Source organism: Bactrocera oleae, chromosome 3, assembly GCF_042242935.1.
Source record: "Bactrocera oleae isolate idBacOlea1 chromosome 3, idBacOlea1, whole genome shotgun sequence".
NCBI lineage: Eukaryota > Metazoa > Arthropoda > Insecta > Diptera > Tephritidae > Bactrocera > Bactrocera oleae.
In genome coordinates, this window is record NC_091537.1 from 32,226,584 (window position 1) to 32,241,122 (window position 14,539).

Sequence of the window (14,539 nt, forward strand, 5' to 3'; positions counted from 1 at the left end):
GATACTTAGGTACTTAATTAACTAAGCTGCTATCAACTCTTTTTAAAAGCAAATGAATTGAACCATGCGGTAATTATTTTGATGTAGGCCAGCATCTCTGCTTGTTATTTAATTAAAGTGCTGATTATATTGTACAGTGTTTAATGGTTTGAATATAATAATTGTAACATTAAATGAAGCTAGTTTATCTGTCTACTATTCTAAATATTCAGAATTGCGGCGGCACTATTCGGACTTGAACAAAAAATGTTATAATAATTACATATAGACAGGGCAGTCAAGAGAAAAACCAGGTCCGGGGGTAAAAAGTGGGGGCCCCCTCCCTGCAGGAATGTTTCTAATACTTTATGAATTTTTATACTCTCGCAACCTGTTGCTACAGAGTATAATAGTTTTGTCACCTAACGGTTGTTTGTATCACCTAAAACTAATCGAGTTAGATATAGGGTTATGTATATATAAATGATCAGGATGAAGAGACGAGTTGAAATCCGGGTGACTGTCTGTCCGTCCGTCCGTCCGTCCGTCCGTGCAAGCTCTAACTTGAGTAAAAATTGAGATATCTTTATGAAACTTGGTAGACATGTTTCTTGGTACCGTGAGACGGTTGGTATTGCAGATGGGCGTAATGGACCACTGCCACGCCCACAAAACGCCATTAATCAAAAACAAATAACTTGCCATAACTAAGCTCCGCAATAAGATACAAGACTGTTATTTGGTACACAGGATCACATTAGGGAGGGAAAGCTGCAGTTAGAACTTTTTTTTTAAAGTAGGCGTGGTCCCGCCTCTAATAGGTTTAATGTGCATATCTCCTAAACCGCTAATGCTATAATAACAAAATTCACTAGAAGCAAATTTTTTTAGCACTTCTATTGACGGTGTGAAAATAGTTGAAATCGGGTGGCAACTCCGCCTACTCCTCATATAACGGTACTGTTAAAAACTACTAAAAGCGCGATAAATCAAGCACTAAACACGCCAGAGACATTAAATTTTATCTCTGGGATGGTATGAGATGACTTTATAGGAACCGCGTTCAAAATAGTCAGTGGGCGTGGCACAGCCCACTTTTAGGTGAAAACCCATATCTTGAGATCTGCTTAACCGATTTCAACCAAATTCGGTGCATAACGTTCTTTTTATGTTTCTATGTCATAGTGCGAAAATGGGCGAAATCGGACTACAACCACGCTTACATCCCATGTAACAACATTTTCAATTCCATCTGATTCTTTCACTTTCCACTATGCAAATCAGGTAATAATGATTATATCGGGGTAAAACTTTGCGTGAATAATGCAATTAAAGTATGCCACCTTGCGGCCAAAAATTGTCTAAATCGAACCAAAACTGTTCAAACCCCTAAGTACTAAATATGTGGACCCCAGTGCCTATAGTTGACCTTCTACCGAAAATATCAGTCAATCCACAAAGAAATCTCAAACGAGTATACCATTTGACTTTGCGAGAGTATAAAATGTTCGGTTACATCCGAACTTAGCCCTTTCTTACTTGTTTTAAATATATTTCCACTTATTATTATTAAATTGTATTAAATTTGCTCTTGTTGGTCTTGAGTGGAACGAATTTGTTTTGTATATTTGTATTGAAAATCAATACTGTATAAATCACGTGTCTGAGGTGACAGGGTATATTAAGTTTGCCACGAAGTTTGTAACACCCAAAAGAAAACGTCTGATACCCTATATAATATATACATAAATGCTCAGCATGATGAGCTGAGTTGATTTGGCCATGTCCGTCTGTCTGTATATGTACAAACTAGTCCATCAGTTTTCAAGCTATTGATCTGAAATTTTGCCTTTTCTGCCTAAGAAGCAGCTCATTTGTCAGAACGGCCGATATCGGACCACTATAGCATATAGCTGCCATACAAACTGATCTTGAATTTATTTACTGCACTTCTAACTGACAAATTTTCTTTAGCCGCAGCGTTAATAACTTCAATTTTTTCTTTCACAGACAACACATTATTACAATCCATTCATGTTTCTTTAGGTTACTTAAGCGTACTGGCAGTAATGATTTCTATAATTACAATGCATACGAGTTTGAAGTAATTCCCCGAATTATACATTTGAGGCAAAATACATACATATGTATATATTAAGAACGCCCATTTGGCATAAAAATGTTGAGCTTATTTTACCTAAGAAAATTCGTGTCCGCGTCCGTACAAAGGAGCGTCCTGTTATTAGAACGTCATGTGTATGAAGACTATAAGAAAAAAGTTGCAACCGGCAAATGTAGACTGTTAATCTGAAGATGTCCTCATAATAGAGCGTCCGTTAAATAGAGCTATATTATAATATAAACGCCAGGTTCAATGAATCATATATTATTCTTATGCATTAATATTGTAAATTCGTTCTTTGCCTTTGTAGTGACAACTAAAATTTTAAATCATTACTTTCTAGTAAATAGAAAATTTATACAAAAAATAAAATAGAACCATAACGGCAAAAAAATTAATGGTGGCGTTATAAAGAAACACAAATAAAGTTATCGAACATACATATATACAACTGTTTTCGAAAACGTATCATTATTCAAATAATCAATTCGACAATATAAAATAAAAATAAATTCGATATAACTTCTTCTGATAACTTATTTATGCCATATACAAATATCAATTTCTAACACATCATTTTCTTAATTTGACCATGTTTTAAAGCTTCTTTTGGGCGTTGTTTGTCCAGGGTAAACTCCTTAACTTCTAAACCGATTTTAGTACAATTTAACACACTGTATTCAGTTTGATCCAACTTAAAAGATAAGATAGTCAATATTATGTTAACAGTATAACAATTCATAAGTAAAGCAAGTAAGGTTTGTAAGTTCAGGTATAATCGAACATTTCATACTCTTGCAACTTGCACGGAACAAAGGCGGAGGAACACCTTCAGGCAAAACTCAAACTAAGAAAAGTATCGCCATGATTTCATTCATTTAAGAAAGGAGGATGCACTGTTATTAGAAAAAGATTCTTTCTGAATTTCATTAAGATTTCTTACATATTGACCAATAAATACGGTATAAAGTGAACCGGAAGCTCGAAAATATTTGTGTTAGGTATATGGGGCTAAGGGAAGTGTTGACCTGCTTTCACCCATTTTTGGCATAAGTTGTAGTGCGATTTCGACATACTTATATTTTGGACGTAAGATTCTGATATATATATTGATGTTCGATTTGTATACTGTAAAGTTAAAGAATCATTATTTATTTTTTTTTATTTTTTTGCTCAAAAATTATTATAATATATCATATGCAGTGAAGAAAATTATAAAAATCTGAAATTAACCAATCAATCGTCGAAAAAGGACTTACATGACATTATCTGTGCTTTTTTGTTTGTATGACGATCCTAAGTTATTGATTTTTTCATTTAAAAGTCTCAACAATAATCATTATTTACGGTCGCTGGTATAAATAAGTCTCAAAGCCAAACAATGTAAGTTTGCGGATTAAAATTATAAATATTTTTATTAAAAGTTAAACATAACTTGCCCTACCTATTTCTTTTATTATATTTAATGCTATCAACAAACAACTTTAGAAATAACGCATTTGCTACAAACTTGAATATAAAATTAATAAAAACAAATTCAACATCTTAAGTTGATTAATATCAACTCAAAGAAATTTTTTATTATTCATTTTTAAATTTTGAAGTAGTGTTCAAAATGCCATTTTTATATCACCTATAACGTTTTGTCTTTATTAATAAATAACATTTTACTGTGTTGAATTATTTACAATAATATAATTTAACGCGTTTGTATTAAACATTTTATATTGAAATAACATAATCGAAGCTCACCGAAAGAATTTGAAAAAATGGAATTCACAATGAATTTGAAAAAAGGTCAAATCGGTTAATGAGTCATAAGGCTTGATGCAAAATGTTCCGAGAGCCCATGTGCACTACGCCATATCAATGAGTTATAGTATTTAAAAAAAAGGAAAAACGTTATCACCATTATGACAAATGACAATTGAGATGTTATTATTTATTCAAGTATCAATGAGTTATAGTATTTAAAAAAAAGGAAAAACGTTATCACCATTATGACAAATGACAATTGAGATGTTATTATTTATTCAAGTTACAATCAGTTTGTCATGTACGATCGCCAAAAACTACATTAACATGTAAGCGAGCGCAGCCAGCCATTGAAATTTTTCGAGGCAGATCTGCGCTTAGAAACTATTTATTCATTATTCCAGTGTAAAGTGAACAAGTCATTATATTGGATGTATGAGGCCTACTAAAACGTATGGTCTCATTTAAGCATTTTCGATTAAATCGGAAATATAAACATATATACTGTAATTTGATGACATATATATAGAATAATACACTGTCTCAATATTAGGAATTTTTAATTTGACAGATATGTTGAACATTTTTTGCAATAATGCAATATACAATATCATTATTCTTTTCTTTTCATTTAATATACTTGTATGTAGTTTTTTTATGGGAAGAAGTTTTAAAGTTGTGGAACATATGTATAAACACATAGAAGACCATTTTTATGATCACAATTTAGAAAATTTTTCTAGTTTAAAACGTCATTTCTAGAAGGTTTCCGATGACTTTCCAATAAACTTAAAAATTGTAAAATAATTGTATATGTTCTCCATTCACCGTTTTCATTTTCGTACTAAGGTTGTATAATTGTATGTTTCGTTAATCATATTTTCGATGAGTTTGTATTTACCTTTTTAGTTCTTAATAGAAATAATAGTCGTAAGACTATATTAAAATCACTATTTGATTCAGTCGATGATGCAAATCGACTACGAACAGAGATTTTACAACTGCGCCATGCTAACTTAAGAACTTTAATTGGACAAGTGTTGTTTCCCTTTTAAAACACAATTTGATACTTCTCTGAGTAAACCGTTCCACGATAGTACTACTTTCGAATATTGCACCTGCAAGATGCCCTATATCTATCTCGATTAGTTCTATTTCGTCAAATGAAAGAGTTTTCCATACAAGCACTTCATTCCGATTGTTCATAAATAATAATAATTGAATTTTTTCTTCGGAGATTACATTGTTGCCTCAAATAATAATCCATGCCAAATGTCGTGAAGATACCTCGTCAAATGAAAGAGTTTCCCATACAAGCACTTGATTCCGATTGTTCAGTTTGTATGGCAGCTATATGCTATAGTGGTCCGATATCGGTGGTTCCAACAAATGAGCAGCTTCTTTGTTAGAAAAGGACAGGTGCGAAATTTCAGATCGATATCTCAAAAACTGAGGCGCTAGTTTGCATATTTACAGACGGACGGACGGACGGACAGACGGACATGGGTAAATCAACTCAGCTAATCATGCTGATAATTTATATATATTTTTTATAGGGCCTCCGATGTTTACTTCTGGGTGTTACAAACTTCGTGGCAAACTTAATATACCCTGTTCAGGGTATAAAAACAGGCATTTCACTTAACTGTGAAGTTAATATTATACCAATGCAATAATTTTGGTTACAGCTATCTTCATTTAACGCATGGATATTTTCAATGCCATTAAAGATAGATAGATACACTGCAATGTTAGTGAATAAACTGTCATCTTGGACAAACAAGGTATCCTAAAATTAGATACCAATTTCGTTTGAAAAACAGAAATCGTAAAACTTTGGGCCTTCAATTTGAAAAGTTCCCTAATCGAATTTGAAATACCAGGAACTAATCTTACAACACATATTCCTCTCCTAAAGGATTTTCAATTAAAAGGATTCATCCAGGCCTTCAAAATAGCTGACATTCCGAGACCAACTACTACTTGGGGGTTTCCATTGGATTTAGAATGCCATCATATGGTGCACTACGGGATGAGTACTACGAATCTAGTCCAGTTAATTACTGGTGGAATTATCGTAATAATGATTCTACAATGTATCTGTAATGTAGTAAGGCACGTATGTACATTCGGTCGAAGGATATATCTTTGGAAATAAGTTATTAATATTAGTCAATTAGAATTATATTAAAAATAAAAAATATAGTAAAATAAAAATAATAGCATGTTTAAGAAAATAATTACGAAAAAGAAAATCTAATTTAAATGCCCATGATTTATATATGTTTGAATTATTTTGAAATGTAAAAACTTTTCAAGGCGGCCAATATGTTCAGATTTCTGAACAGTTCTAAAAGGCTACAATTGTAGATTAGATATTTTTGTAAATCTGTACTTAAACAGATATCATATTAAAAATAGTTATATTCATTGTCGCCAGCATATTCGAATGTACTCTTAAGTACATAAATGTATTTATCAATTACCCATTCCTGTCAACACTTGAAATTAATGTTCAATTCGGGTATATTGGATAGAGACTGTAGTATTTATTATATATAATCTAAATATTGCACTGGCTATGTAAAGGCTATGTAAAGGATCACAAATGATCATAAATTAGTAATAAAAAGATAACAAACAATTATGTTATGCCGTTGAGAACATTTATGCTTAAGATATGTGTAAATAATGCCGTTAGGTACAGTATAAAGATGTACAGGATTAAGATATGTATATGTATAACACAACTATACCAGAAAGGTTCCGGAAATGGAATATATTCTATCGAAAACCCAAGCCTACGACTGATACAAAGCCTTTAAGGATGGTCGAGAAATTGTCGACGATATGCCTGGTTCCGGTCGTCCTTCGACGCCTACCACTGACGAAAACATCAAAAAAGTGAAAGAATACGTGCTCGAAAATCGTCATGCGAGTGAAGAAGAGATAGCACGTAAGCTAAACATCGGCCGTGAAGCAGCTTGTTTGATTTTGACTGATAATTTGGGCATGAGACGCGTCAATACTTGTTCCAAAAGAGCTGAATTTTTTGCAAAAATACCGCACCGAGCTGTAGTTGCAAACGATTTTATTTGGCCCAATGCGACTTTTTTTTTGTTTCCAAAACTCAAGTTACCACCCATGGAACCGGTTTCGAATCGATTGAGGCCGTAAAAGATCGATTCGATTCGATGATTAGAAAAAATCGCATATATGTATCGCTTTAAAAGGCAACAAAATAAATATTGATGAAGATTAAACATATTTCGTTTTATTTACAATTTCCGGAAACTTTCTGGTCACAATGGATGTATCATATATTCATATGAATTAAGATAAGAAAATAAATAAAATTTATAAATAAATGAGCTCTGGGCAACCATATAATATTTTTAAACTTCCGGTAGGCTTTATACCTAACAAACCTTTAACTGATTATGTCAGTCAGTGTATGAGGTATATACCTACATATTACATAAAATTGCTTGAAAATATGTTCTTGAGTATATCCGAGTAATGTCAAAATTTCGTGAATCAGCCCAGACCTTTTATGCCCCTATATACCCTATACAGTTATAAAACTAATTTAGTCTATGACGTATAATATAAGTTAACAGGATTTGATTATAATCCATTCACGATTTCGTCGAAATATTAATATTGAATTCTTTCGCGACATTTTTAAAATACAGTTTTGCCAACACCTGAAGTTATTTTCCAGGCTGTAATGCTGCCAAGTTGCAAGGGTATGAATTGTTCGGTTACACCTGAACTAAGCCGTTTCTTACTTGTTCTAAATAACTTCATTTATGCAACTGTATATGGTAAATATTGCAATTTGACTAACTTACATCATACTTGTATATACGTTCGTTACATTGTAAGCATGCCACGAAAATGTTCTAATGACCCCGACATTTTTTGTTGTGTGGGGAGAATTAACTTTTAAATTTCAAATTCGTAATTTCACGTCATTAATTGAGCTATTTAGATTATTTTGGCTTTGCTGTGAGGAATCAAGATGAATCCTGGATTGAATGAAATAAAACTTTACTTTTCTAAAGCAGGTAATTTAGTATATTGTAATAACTCTCCGGGTTTGATGAATTTGTTAAATGTTGAAAATTATCAAAATCACCGGCGATTATTCATTGACTTCCCATAAATAGTAGAGACAGAAAAAATCACTATACAATGAAAGTATGTACCAAGCGTATATCACTCACTTCAGGCCATAAAAATGATCATATAATAAAAATCACTATACAATGAAAGTATGTACCAAGCGTATATCACTCACTTCAGGCCATAAAAATGTTGAAAATGATCATTTAGTGCGCCCTGATGACATTCTTTTACCACCATTCCACATACAGCTAGGCCTGAGTGAATTTGAATTTCTGAAATGCCTCCAACTCAGCGAGGCAAAAATTAAATAGGGAATTTTTTAAATAACCCACATATATTGTAAGTTTATACAAATATTTTAAGCAATATTAACTTCTTATTTTTTCAATAAAAAAAAAATTTTCTTATCGGTCACCACGCTCACAAAGTGTAACTTGAATTAATATCAAAGAAAAAACTTATTTAATATCAATGAAAAAAAAAATTACTGCATACAAAATAAATAAATAATTATAATTGCATAAGTTGATAAAAAAAATTCTATGCAATAGCTTTACCGATGCAGTCCCTGAGTTCCACACTTATCTTTATATTTCCACGAATCCGGGAACTTATAAGGAATAAGAGTTTTGAAGAAAAACTGCATCATCAGGAAAAACTTTCAAAAGTATTCTTTGAACATTGTCTAAAACGATTTAGGAAACCATAAATCGGAAAATTACAAAATTAATTAACAACAAGTAAGGAAGGCTAAGTTCGGATGTAACCGAACATTTTATACTCTCGCAAAGTCAAATGGTATACTCGTTTGAGATTTCTTTGTGGATTGGCTGATATTTTCGGTAGAAGGTCAACTATAGGCACTGGGGTCCACATATTTAGTACTTAGGGGCTTGAACAGTTTTCGTTCGATTTAGACAATTTTTGGTCACAAGGTGGCATACTTTAAACGTATAATTCACGCAAAGTTTTACCGCGATATAATCATTGTTGCTTGATATGCATAGTGGAAAGTGAAAGAATCAGATGGAATTTAAAATGGTGTTATATGGGAAGTAGGCGTGGTTGTAGTCCGATTTCGCCCATGTTACGTACCGAATTTGGTTGAAATCGGTTAAGCAGATCTCAAGATATGGGTTTTCACCTAAAAGTGGGCTGTGCCACGTTCACTGTCTAATTTTGAACGCGGTTCATATAAGGTCATCTCATACCATCCCAGAGATAAAATTTAACGTCTCTGGCGTTGATTTATCGCGCTTTTAGTAGTTTTTAACAGTACCGTTATATGGAGAGTGGGCGGAGTTGCCACCCGATTTCAACTATTTTCACACCGTCAATAAAAGTGCTGTTTGCTTCCAGTGAATTTTGTTATTATAGCATTAGCGGTTTAGGAGATATGCACATTAAACCTATTAGAGGCGGGACCACGCCTACTTTTTAAAAAAAATTTTAACTGCAGATGCCCCTCCCTAATGTGATCCTGTGTACCAAATAACAGTCTTATATCTTATTGCGCAGCTTAGTTATGGTAATTTATTTGGTTTTGATTAATGGCGTTTTGTGGGCGTGGCAGTGGTCCGATTACGCCCATCTGCAATACCAACCGTCTCATGGTACCCAGAAACATGTCTATCTCAATTTTTACTCAAGCTACAGCTTGCACGGACGGACAGACGGACGGACAGACGGACGGACGGACAGACAGTCACCCGGATTTCAACTCGTCTCTTCATCCTGATCATTTATATATATATAACCCTATATCTAACTCGATTAGTTTTAGGTGATACAAACAACCGTTAGGTGAACAAAACTATTATACTCTGTAGCAACAGGTTGCGAGAGTATAAAAAAATTAACCTAAAATGTCATATTAGGACCTTAAAAGTACAATACATATGCTGGGTTCTCATTTGTATTATTTTCCGGCAAATTCGGGTGCTGTGAGTGATGAACACGGCGAGAGGCTCCATTAAGGCATTTCCTTCATGGAAAACCGCTATCAAAGGAAATTAAGGGCAGGAATGCTAGCAGATTATTGTTAGTAACATAAAAAAGACCTTCAACAAGGCAAAAACTCTTGAAAATCAGAAGTATTTTTTCTATTGTATATTAAGAAATAATGCCTGTAAATGTAGCTGATGTTTGTATTTTTTAAGAAAATACATAAGTATATGTTTTGATCTTGATCTCACCAGAAAACCTTACGTATCATTATCATCCACATATTATTGTTTAGTGGCTCTAGTATATACTTGCTTCATGTGGTGGGGTTTATATTTTTGGAAATTCTTAAGTTACGAGGTGTGTCCAAAAGAAAAGGTGAATTTTAATTTTTCGCGGGCTGAGTACATTCGGTTATCGATACTTTGTTATAATCGGACATATAAGTTTATCATGTGATTGCATTAGAAGCCAATTGCGATCAGTAGTTTGTTTTTGACAACAGAAAAGGTTAGTCACACTTTTGTTTGCTCATCGATTTTTGATTTTTGAAAGAAGCGGATCAAAGAATATGTATTAAATTTTGCGTTAAAAATGAAATGAAGTGCTCCAAGGCACTTGAAATGTTGACGGTGGCAATCGGTGAGTCCACTTTGTCTCAAAAAATGTGAAAAAAAATGTTCTTGAAATGTTCTTCTTGTTCAGAGGATGTTGGCATGAAACGTGTGGCAGCAAAGTTTGTTCCGAAATTGCTATGTTTTCAGCAAAAGCAATGTCGCATTAGTATCGCTCAGGTGTCAAAAAAAAAATACCGTAAACATGCCTCAACCACCTTATTCACCAGATTTGCTCCCTACGCCTTTTTTCCATTCCCAAAACTGAAGAAACCAATGAAAGGAAAGCGTTTTGCCACAATTGATGAGATCAAGTCAGAATTAAAGACAGAGCTTCGAAAATTGGAAAACGCGTTGGCACAAGTGTATTCTATCCGAGGGGGATTACTTTGAAGGGGAAAAAATAAATATTGTTAATCGGTGAAGATGAGATGCACGCAGCTCGCGAAAATTCAAAATTCGCGATAGTTTTGGAACAAACATCATATTTGACCAAAAATAACACATTAATGACGTCGCTGCCACCGTATTCTGTAGACCTGGCTCCCTGTGACTTTTTTTGTTCCCAAAACTAAAGAAGCCCATGAGAGGAAGACGCTACGCTACCATTGAGGAGATAAAAACTGCATCGAAGGAAGAGCTGAACAAGATCACAAAGGGGACAAAATAGACATTCATGAATAAATAAACAATTTTTTATAAATACAAAATTAGCGATTCTTTTTGAACAGACCATGTATATAACTAAGTGATTTGTATGTAGTAATATGTTTACTTATTGTTTTACCAGTGCCCTGTCGAGAGGTGTATTTTTATACTCTCGCAACCTGTTGCTACAGAGTATAATAGTTTTGTTCACCTAACGGTTGTTTGTATCACCTAAAACTAATCGAGTTAGATATAGGGTTATATATATATAAATGATCAGGAGGAAGAGACGAGTTGAAATTCGGGTGACTGTCTGTCCGTCCGTCCGTCTGTCCGTCTATCCGTCCGTGCAAGCTCTAACTTGAGTAAAAATTGAGATATCTTTATGAAACTTGGTAGACATGTTTCTTGGTACCGTGAGACGGTTGGTATTGCAGATGGGCGTAATCGGACCACTTCCACGCCCACAAAACGCCATTAATCAAAAACAAATAAATTGCCATAACTAAGCTCCGCAATAAGACACAAGACTGTTATTTGGTACACAGGATCACATTGGGGAGAAGCATCTGCAGTTAAATCTTTTTTTAAAAAGTAGGCGTGGTCCCGCCTCTAATAGGTTTAATGTGCATATCTCCTAAACCGCTAATGCTATAATAACAAAATTCACTAGAAGCAAATGTTTTTAGCACTTCTATTGACGGTGTGAAAATAGTTGAAAGCGGGTGGCAACACCGCCCACTCCCCATATAACGGTACTGTTAAAAACTACTAAAACCGCGATAAATCAAGCACTAAACACGCCAGAGACATTAAATTTTATCTCTGGGATGGTATGAGATGACTTTATAGTAACCGCGTTCAAAATTAGACAGTGGGTGTGGCACAGCCCACTTTTAGGTGAAAACCCATATCTTGGGATCTGCTTAACCGATTTCAACCAAATTCGGTGCATAACGTTCTTTTCATATTTCTATGTTATAGGGCGAAATCCGACTACAACCACGCCTATTTCCCATATAACACCATTGACTTTCCATTTGATTCTTTCACTTTCCAATATGCATATCAAGCAACAATGATTATATCGGTAGTTAATATTACCTACCTAATATTTTCTTAGTCTATTAAATTCAGCTGCCACCTTTTGTCCCTCTCTGTGTTATTCTTGTGTTTCTACCAAGCAGTTTTTTGATATCTTGCTTATGATATATTTACTATATGTTCGTGTTTATGTACTTGTATGAACATGTACGGTCTGGCTTATGTACATATATATTTAGTTTCTGTGTATTAGTTGTTTGCGTTTTGTTCGTCATGTTTATTAGTGCTTTGGTTTTAATATTATGAATTTCATAATTTCATCAAACGTTTGTTTTATTCCTAAGTACATACAAATGACATGAAGAAATACAAAACTAAATCTCTAATACTTAAAGAGATTTATGTAAATGTTTTTATGAGATAAGCAGCAAAAATTAAATAAATGTTTAAATAAATTAGTTATATGGGGCTTAGGTTAGTTTCCCCCGATTTTATACATTTTTATTACTATTATTTTCAGTAAAAAGTCAGTCATAGGCACTCAGGTCCACATATTCGGTATCCGAGAGCTTGATAAATTATGATTAGATTTCGACCATTTTGAAACGTTAAATATCATACCTTAGGGGCACTATTTGTATAAAGTTTTCTTCCGATAACTTCATTTGAGTTTATTTGTATACTGTAAAATGAAGGAAATAGATAGATCTTAAAATGTTCTGATATGTAAATGTAGTAGTATTTCGATTCCGCCCATTTTAACACTGTAAGGTATCAATGTCAATATAATATTGCCCACCGAATTGAGTTAAACTGGGTAGAGAACCTCCTGAGGTATAAGATTTCACTTGAAGGTGGACGGTGCCACGCCCATTGTCCAATTTGTATATTGGGGCCGATGAAACTGTGAAATTTAATACTTCTGACGTATTTATTTGGTTATTTATCTCACTTTATGTAGATTTCAACATAACCGTCATAATAGGGTGCGCGGGTGGTTATTATCCGATTTCACTAATTTTCACACTGTCAAGTACCAAAAGGATTTGTTCTGAGTAAATTTGGTTAAAGTAGATATATAATTTATAAGATAAATACATATGTGCATTAATAAATTAGGGGCGGTCCTATGCCAATTTATTTAAATTTTTCAGCCCTTAGTGGCTTCTCCCCTGTATTAAATAACAGTTTTTAATCTTAATTTGTAGTTTGGGTATAGTACTTTATAAGTTTTCGCTTAATGTCGTTTTGTGGGCGAGAAAATGGTCCTACTACGCCCATCTGCAAAAATAACCTTTCTTGCGTGCTAAAGAAGATATATATGTACATATATATCGTTTGCACGGACAGACGGACGGACAGACAGTTAACCGGAAAGCAACTCGTCTTGTCATCCTGATTATTTATATATGTATATATAAGTCCATGTCTATATTGATTAGTTTTCTATTATACAAACAACCGTTAGGTGAACAAAACTATTATGTTCTGTAGCAGCATGTTGCGAGAGTATAATATGACTTTTGAGATATTTTTTGGAGTTGTAAATGTTGATTTAATCAAATGAGTGGAGTGTTGTTGTCGCTGTTTTAATGTATACAATTTTATTCTGACTATTTATGCAATAGTAATATGAAAACTTAGACTTATTTTGTTGCAATTTCTCGGTAGAGTGTATAAAATATAATACATGTTTATGGGAATACGTCATCGTTTGGAGCCACTGTACAATATACTTAGAATGAACTTACTTTGGATGAGTTAATGGGACTTCCAATATCAATTCTGATGGATAGTCGAAATAGTCCGGATCATGGCCATTTGCTGATACAACCAAAGGCAAAATGTCCCATTCTGTCCCTCTACCTTTCCAACCCAATTTTATGCAAACCTATGTAAAAAGACAGATACATATTTATTATTAAATATGGTATTTAAAAATTAACAATGAAACTCAAATATATGGATAGACTATAGTACTTATAAAGTATGCAAAAAAATCCAAATACGAGTTCGTGATTTAATAAAATGTTTAAAGCAAAATATAACTTTCCATGGATTGTAAAGTTATAGAAATAATAGTAGGTTTCATCGAAAAAATATTCTTAGAATACAGAAAAACTACCGATTATATATCTAGCGTGAGACAGAGGGTTTCTTAGAATTTCTGTCTTTCAGAATTTGCATATAAAATTGTGATAAACAAAGAATAAATTTCACTAACAATAATTTATAATATTGTGCTTTCTTGTATCCTGCTTGCAAAACACCGCTAGAAAATTACGGAACATATCAAGTAGTA

At 33.4% G+C, this 14,539-nt stretch overlaps 1 protein-coding gene across 3 annotated transcripts in view; it reads right to left on the minus strand.

The window, feature by feature from the left end:
* Positions 1-14,539, minus strand: part of LOC106620796 (nitric oxide synthase) — a 263,001-nt gene that overhangs the window by 136,127 nt on the left and 112,335 nt on the right. For all 3 annotated transcript variants that reach the window (XM_070106373.1, XM_070106375.1, XM_070106374.1), the window contains one exon: positions 13,989-14,128. In XM_070106373.1, coding sequence (XP_069962474.1) covers positions 13,989-14,128 — 140 coding nt within the window. The remainder of the gene's footprint in view (positions 1-13,988; positions 14,129-14,539) is intronic.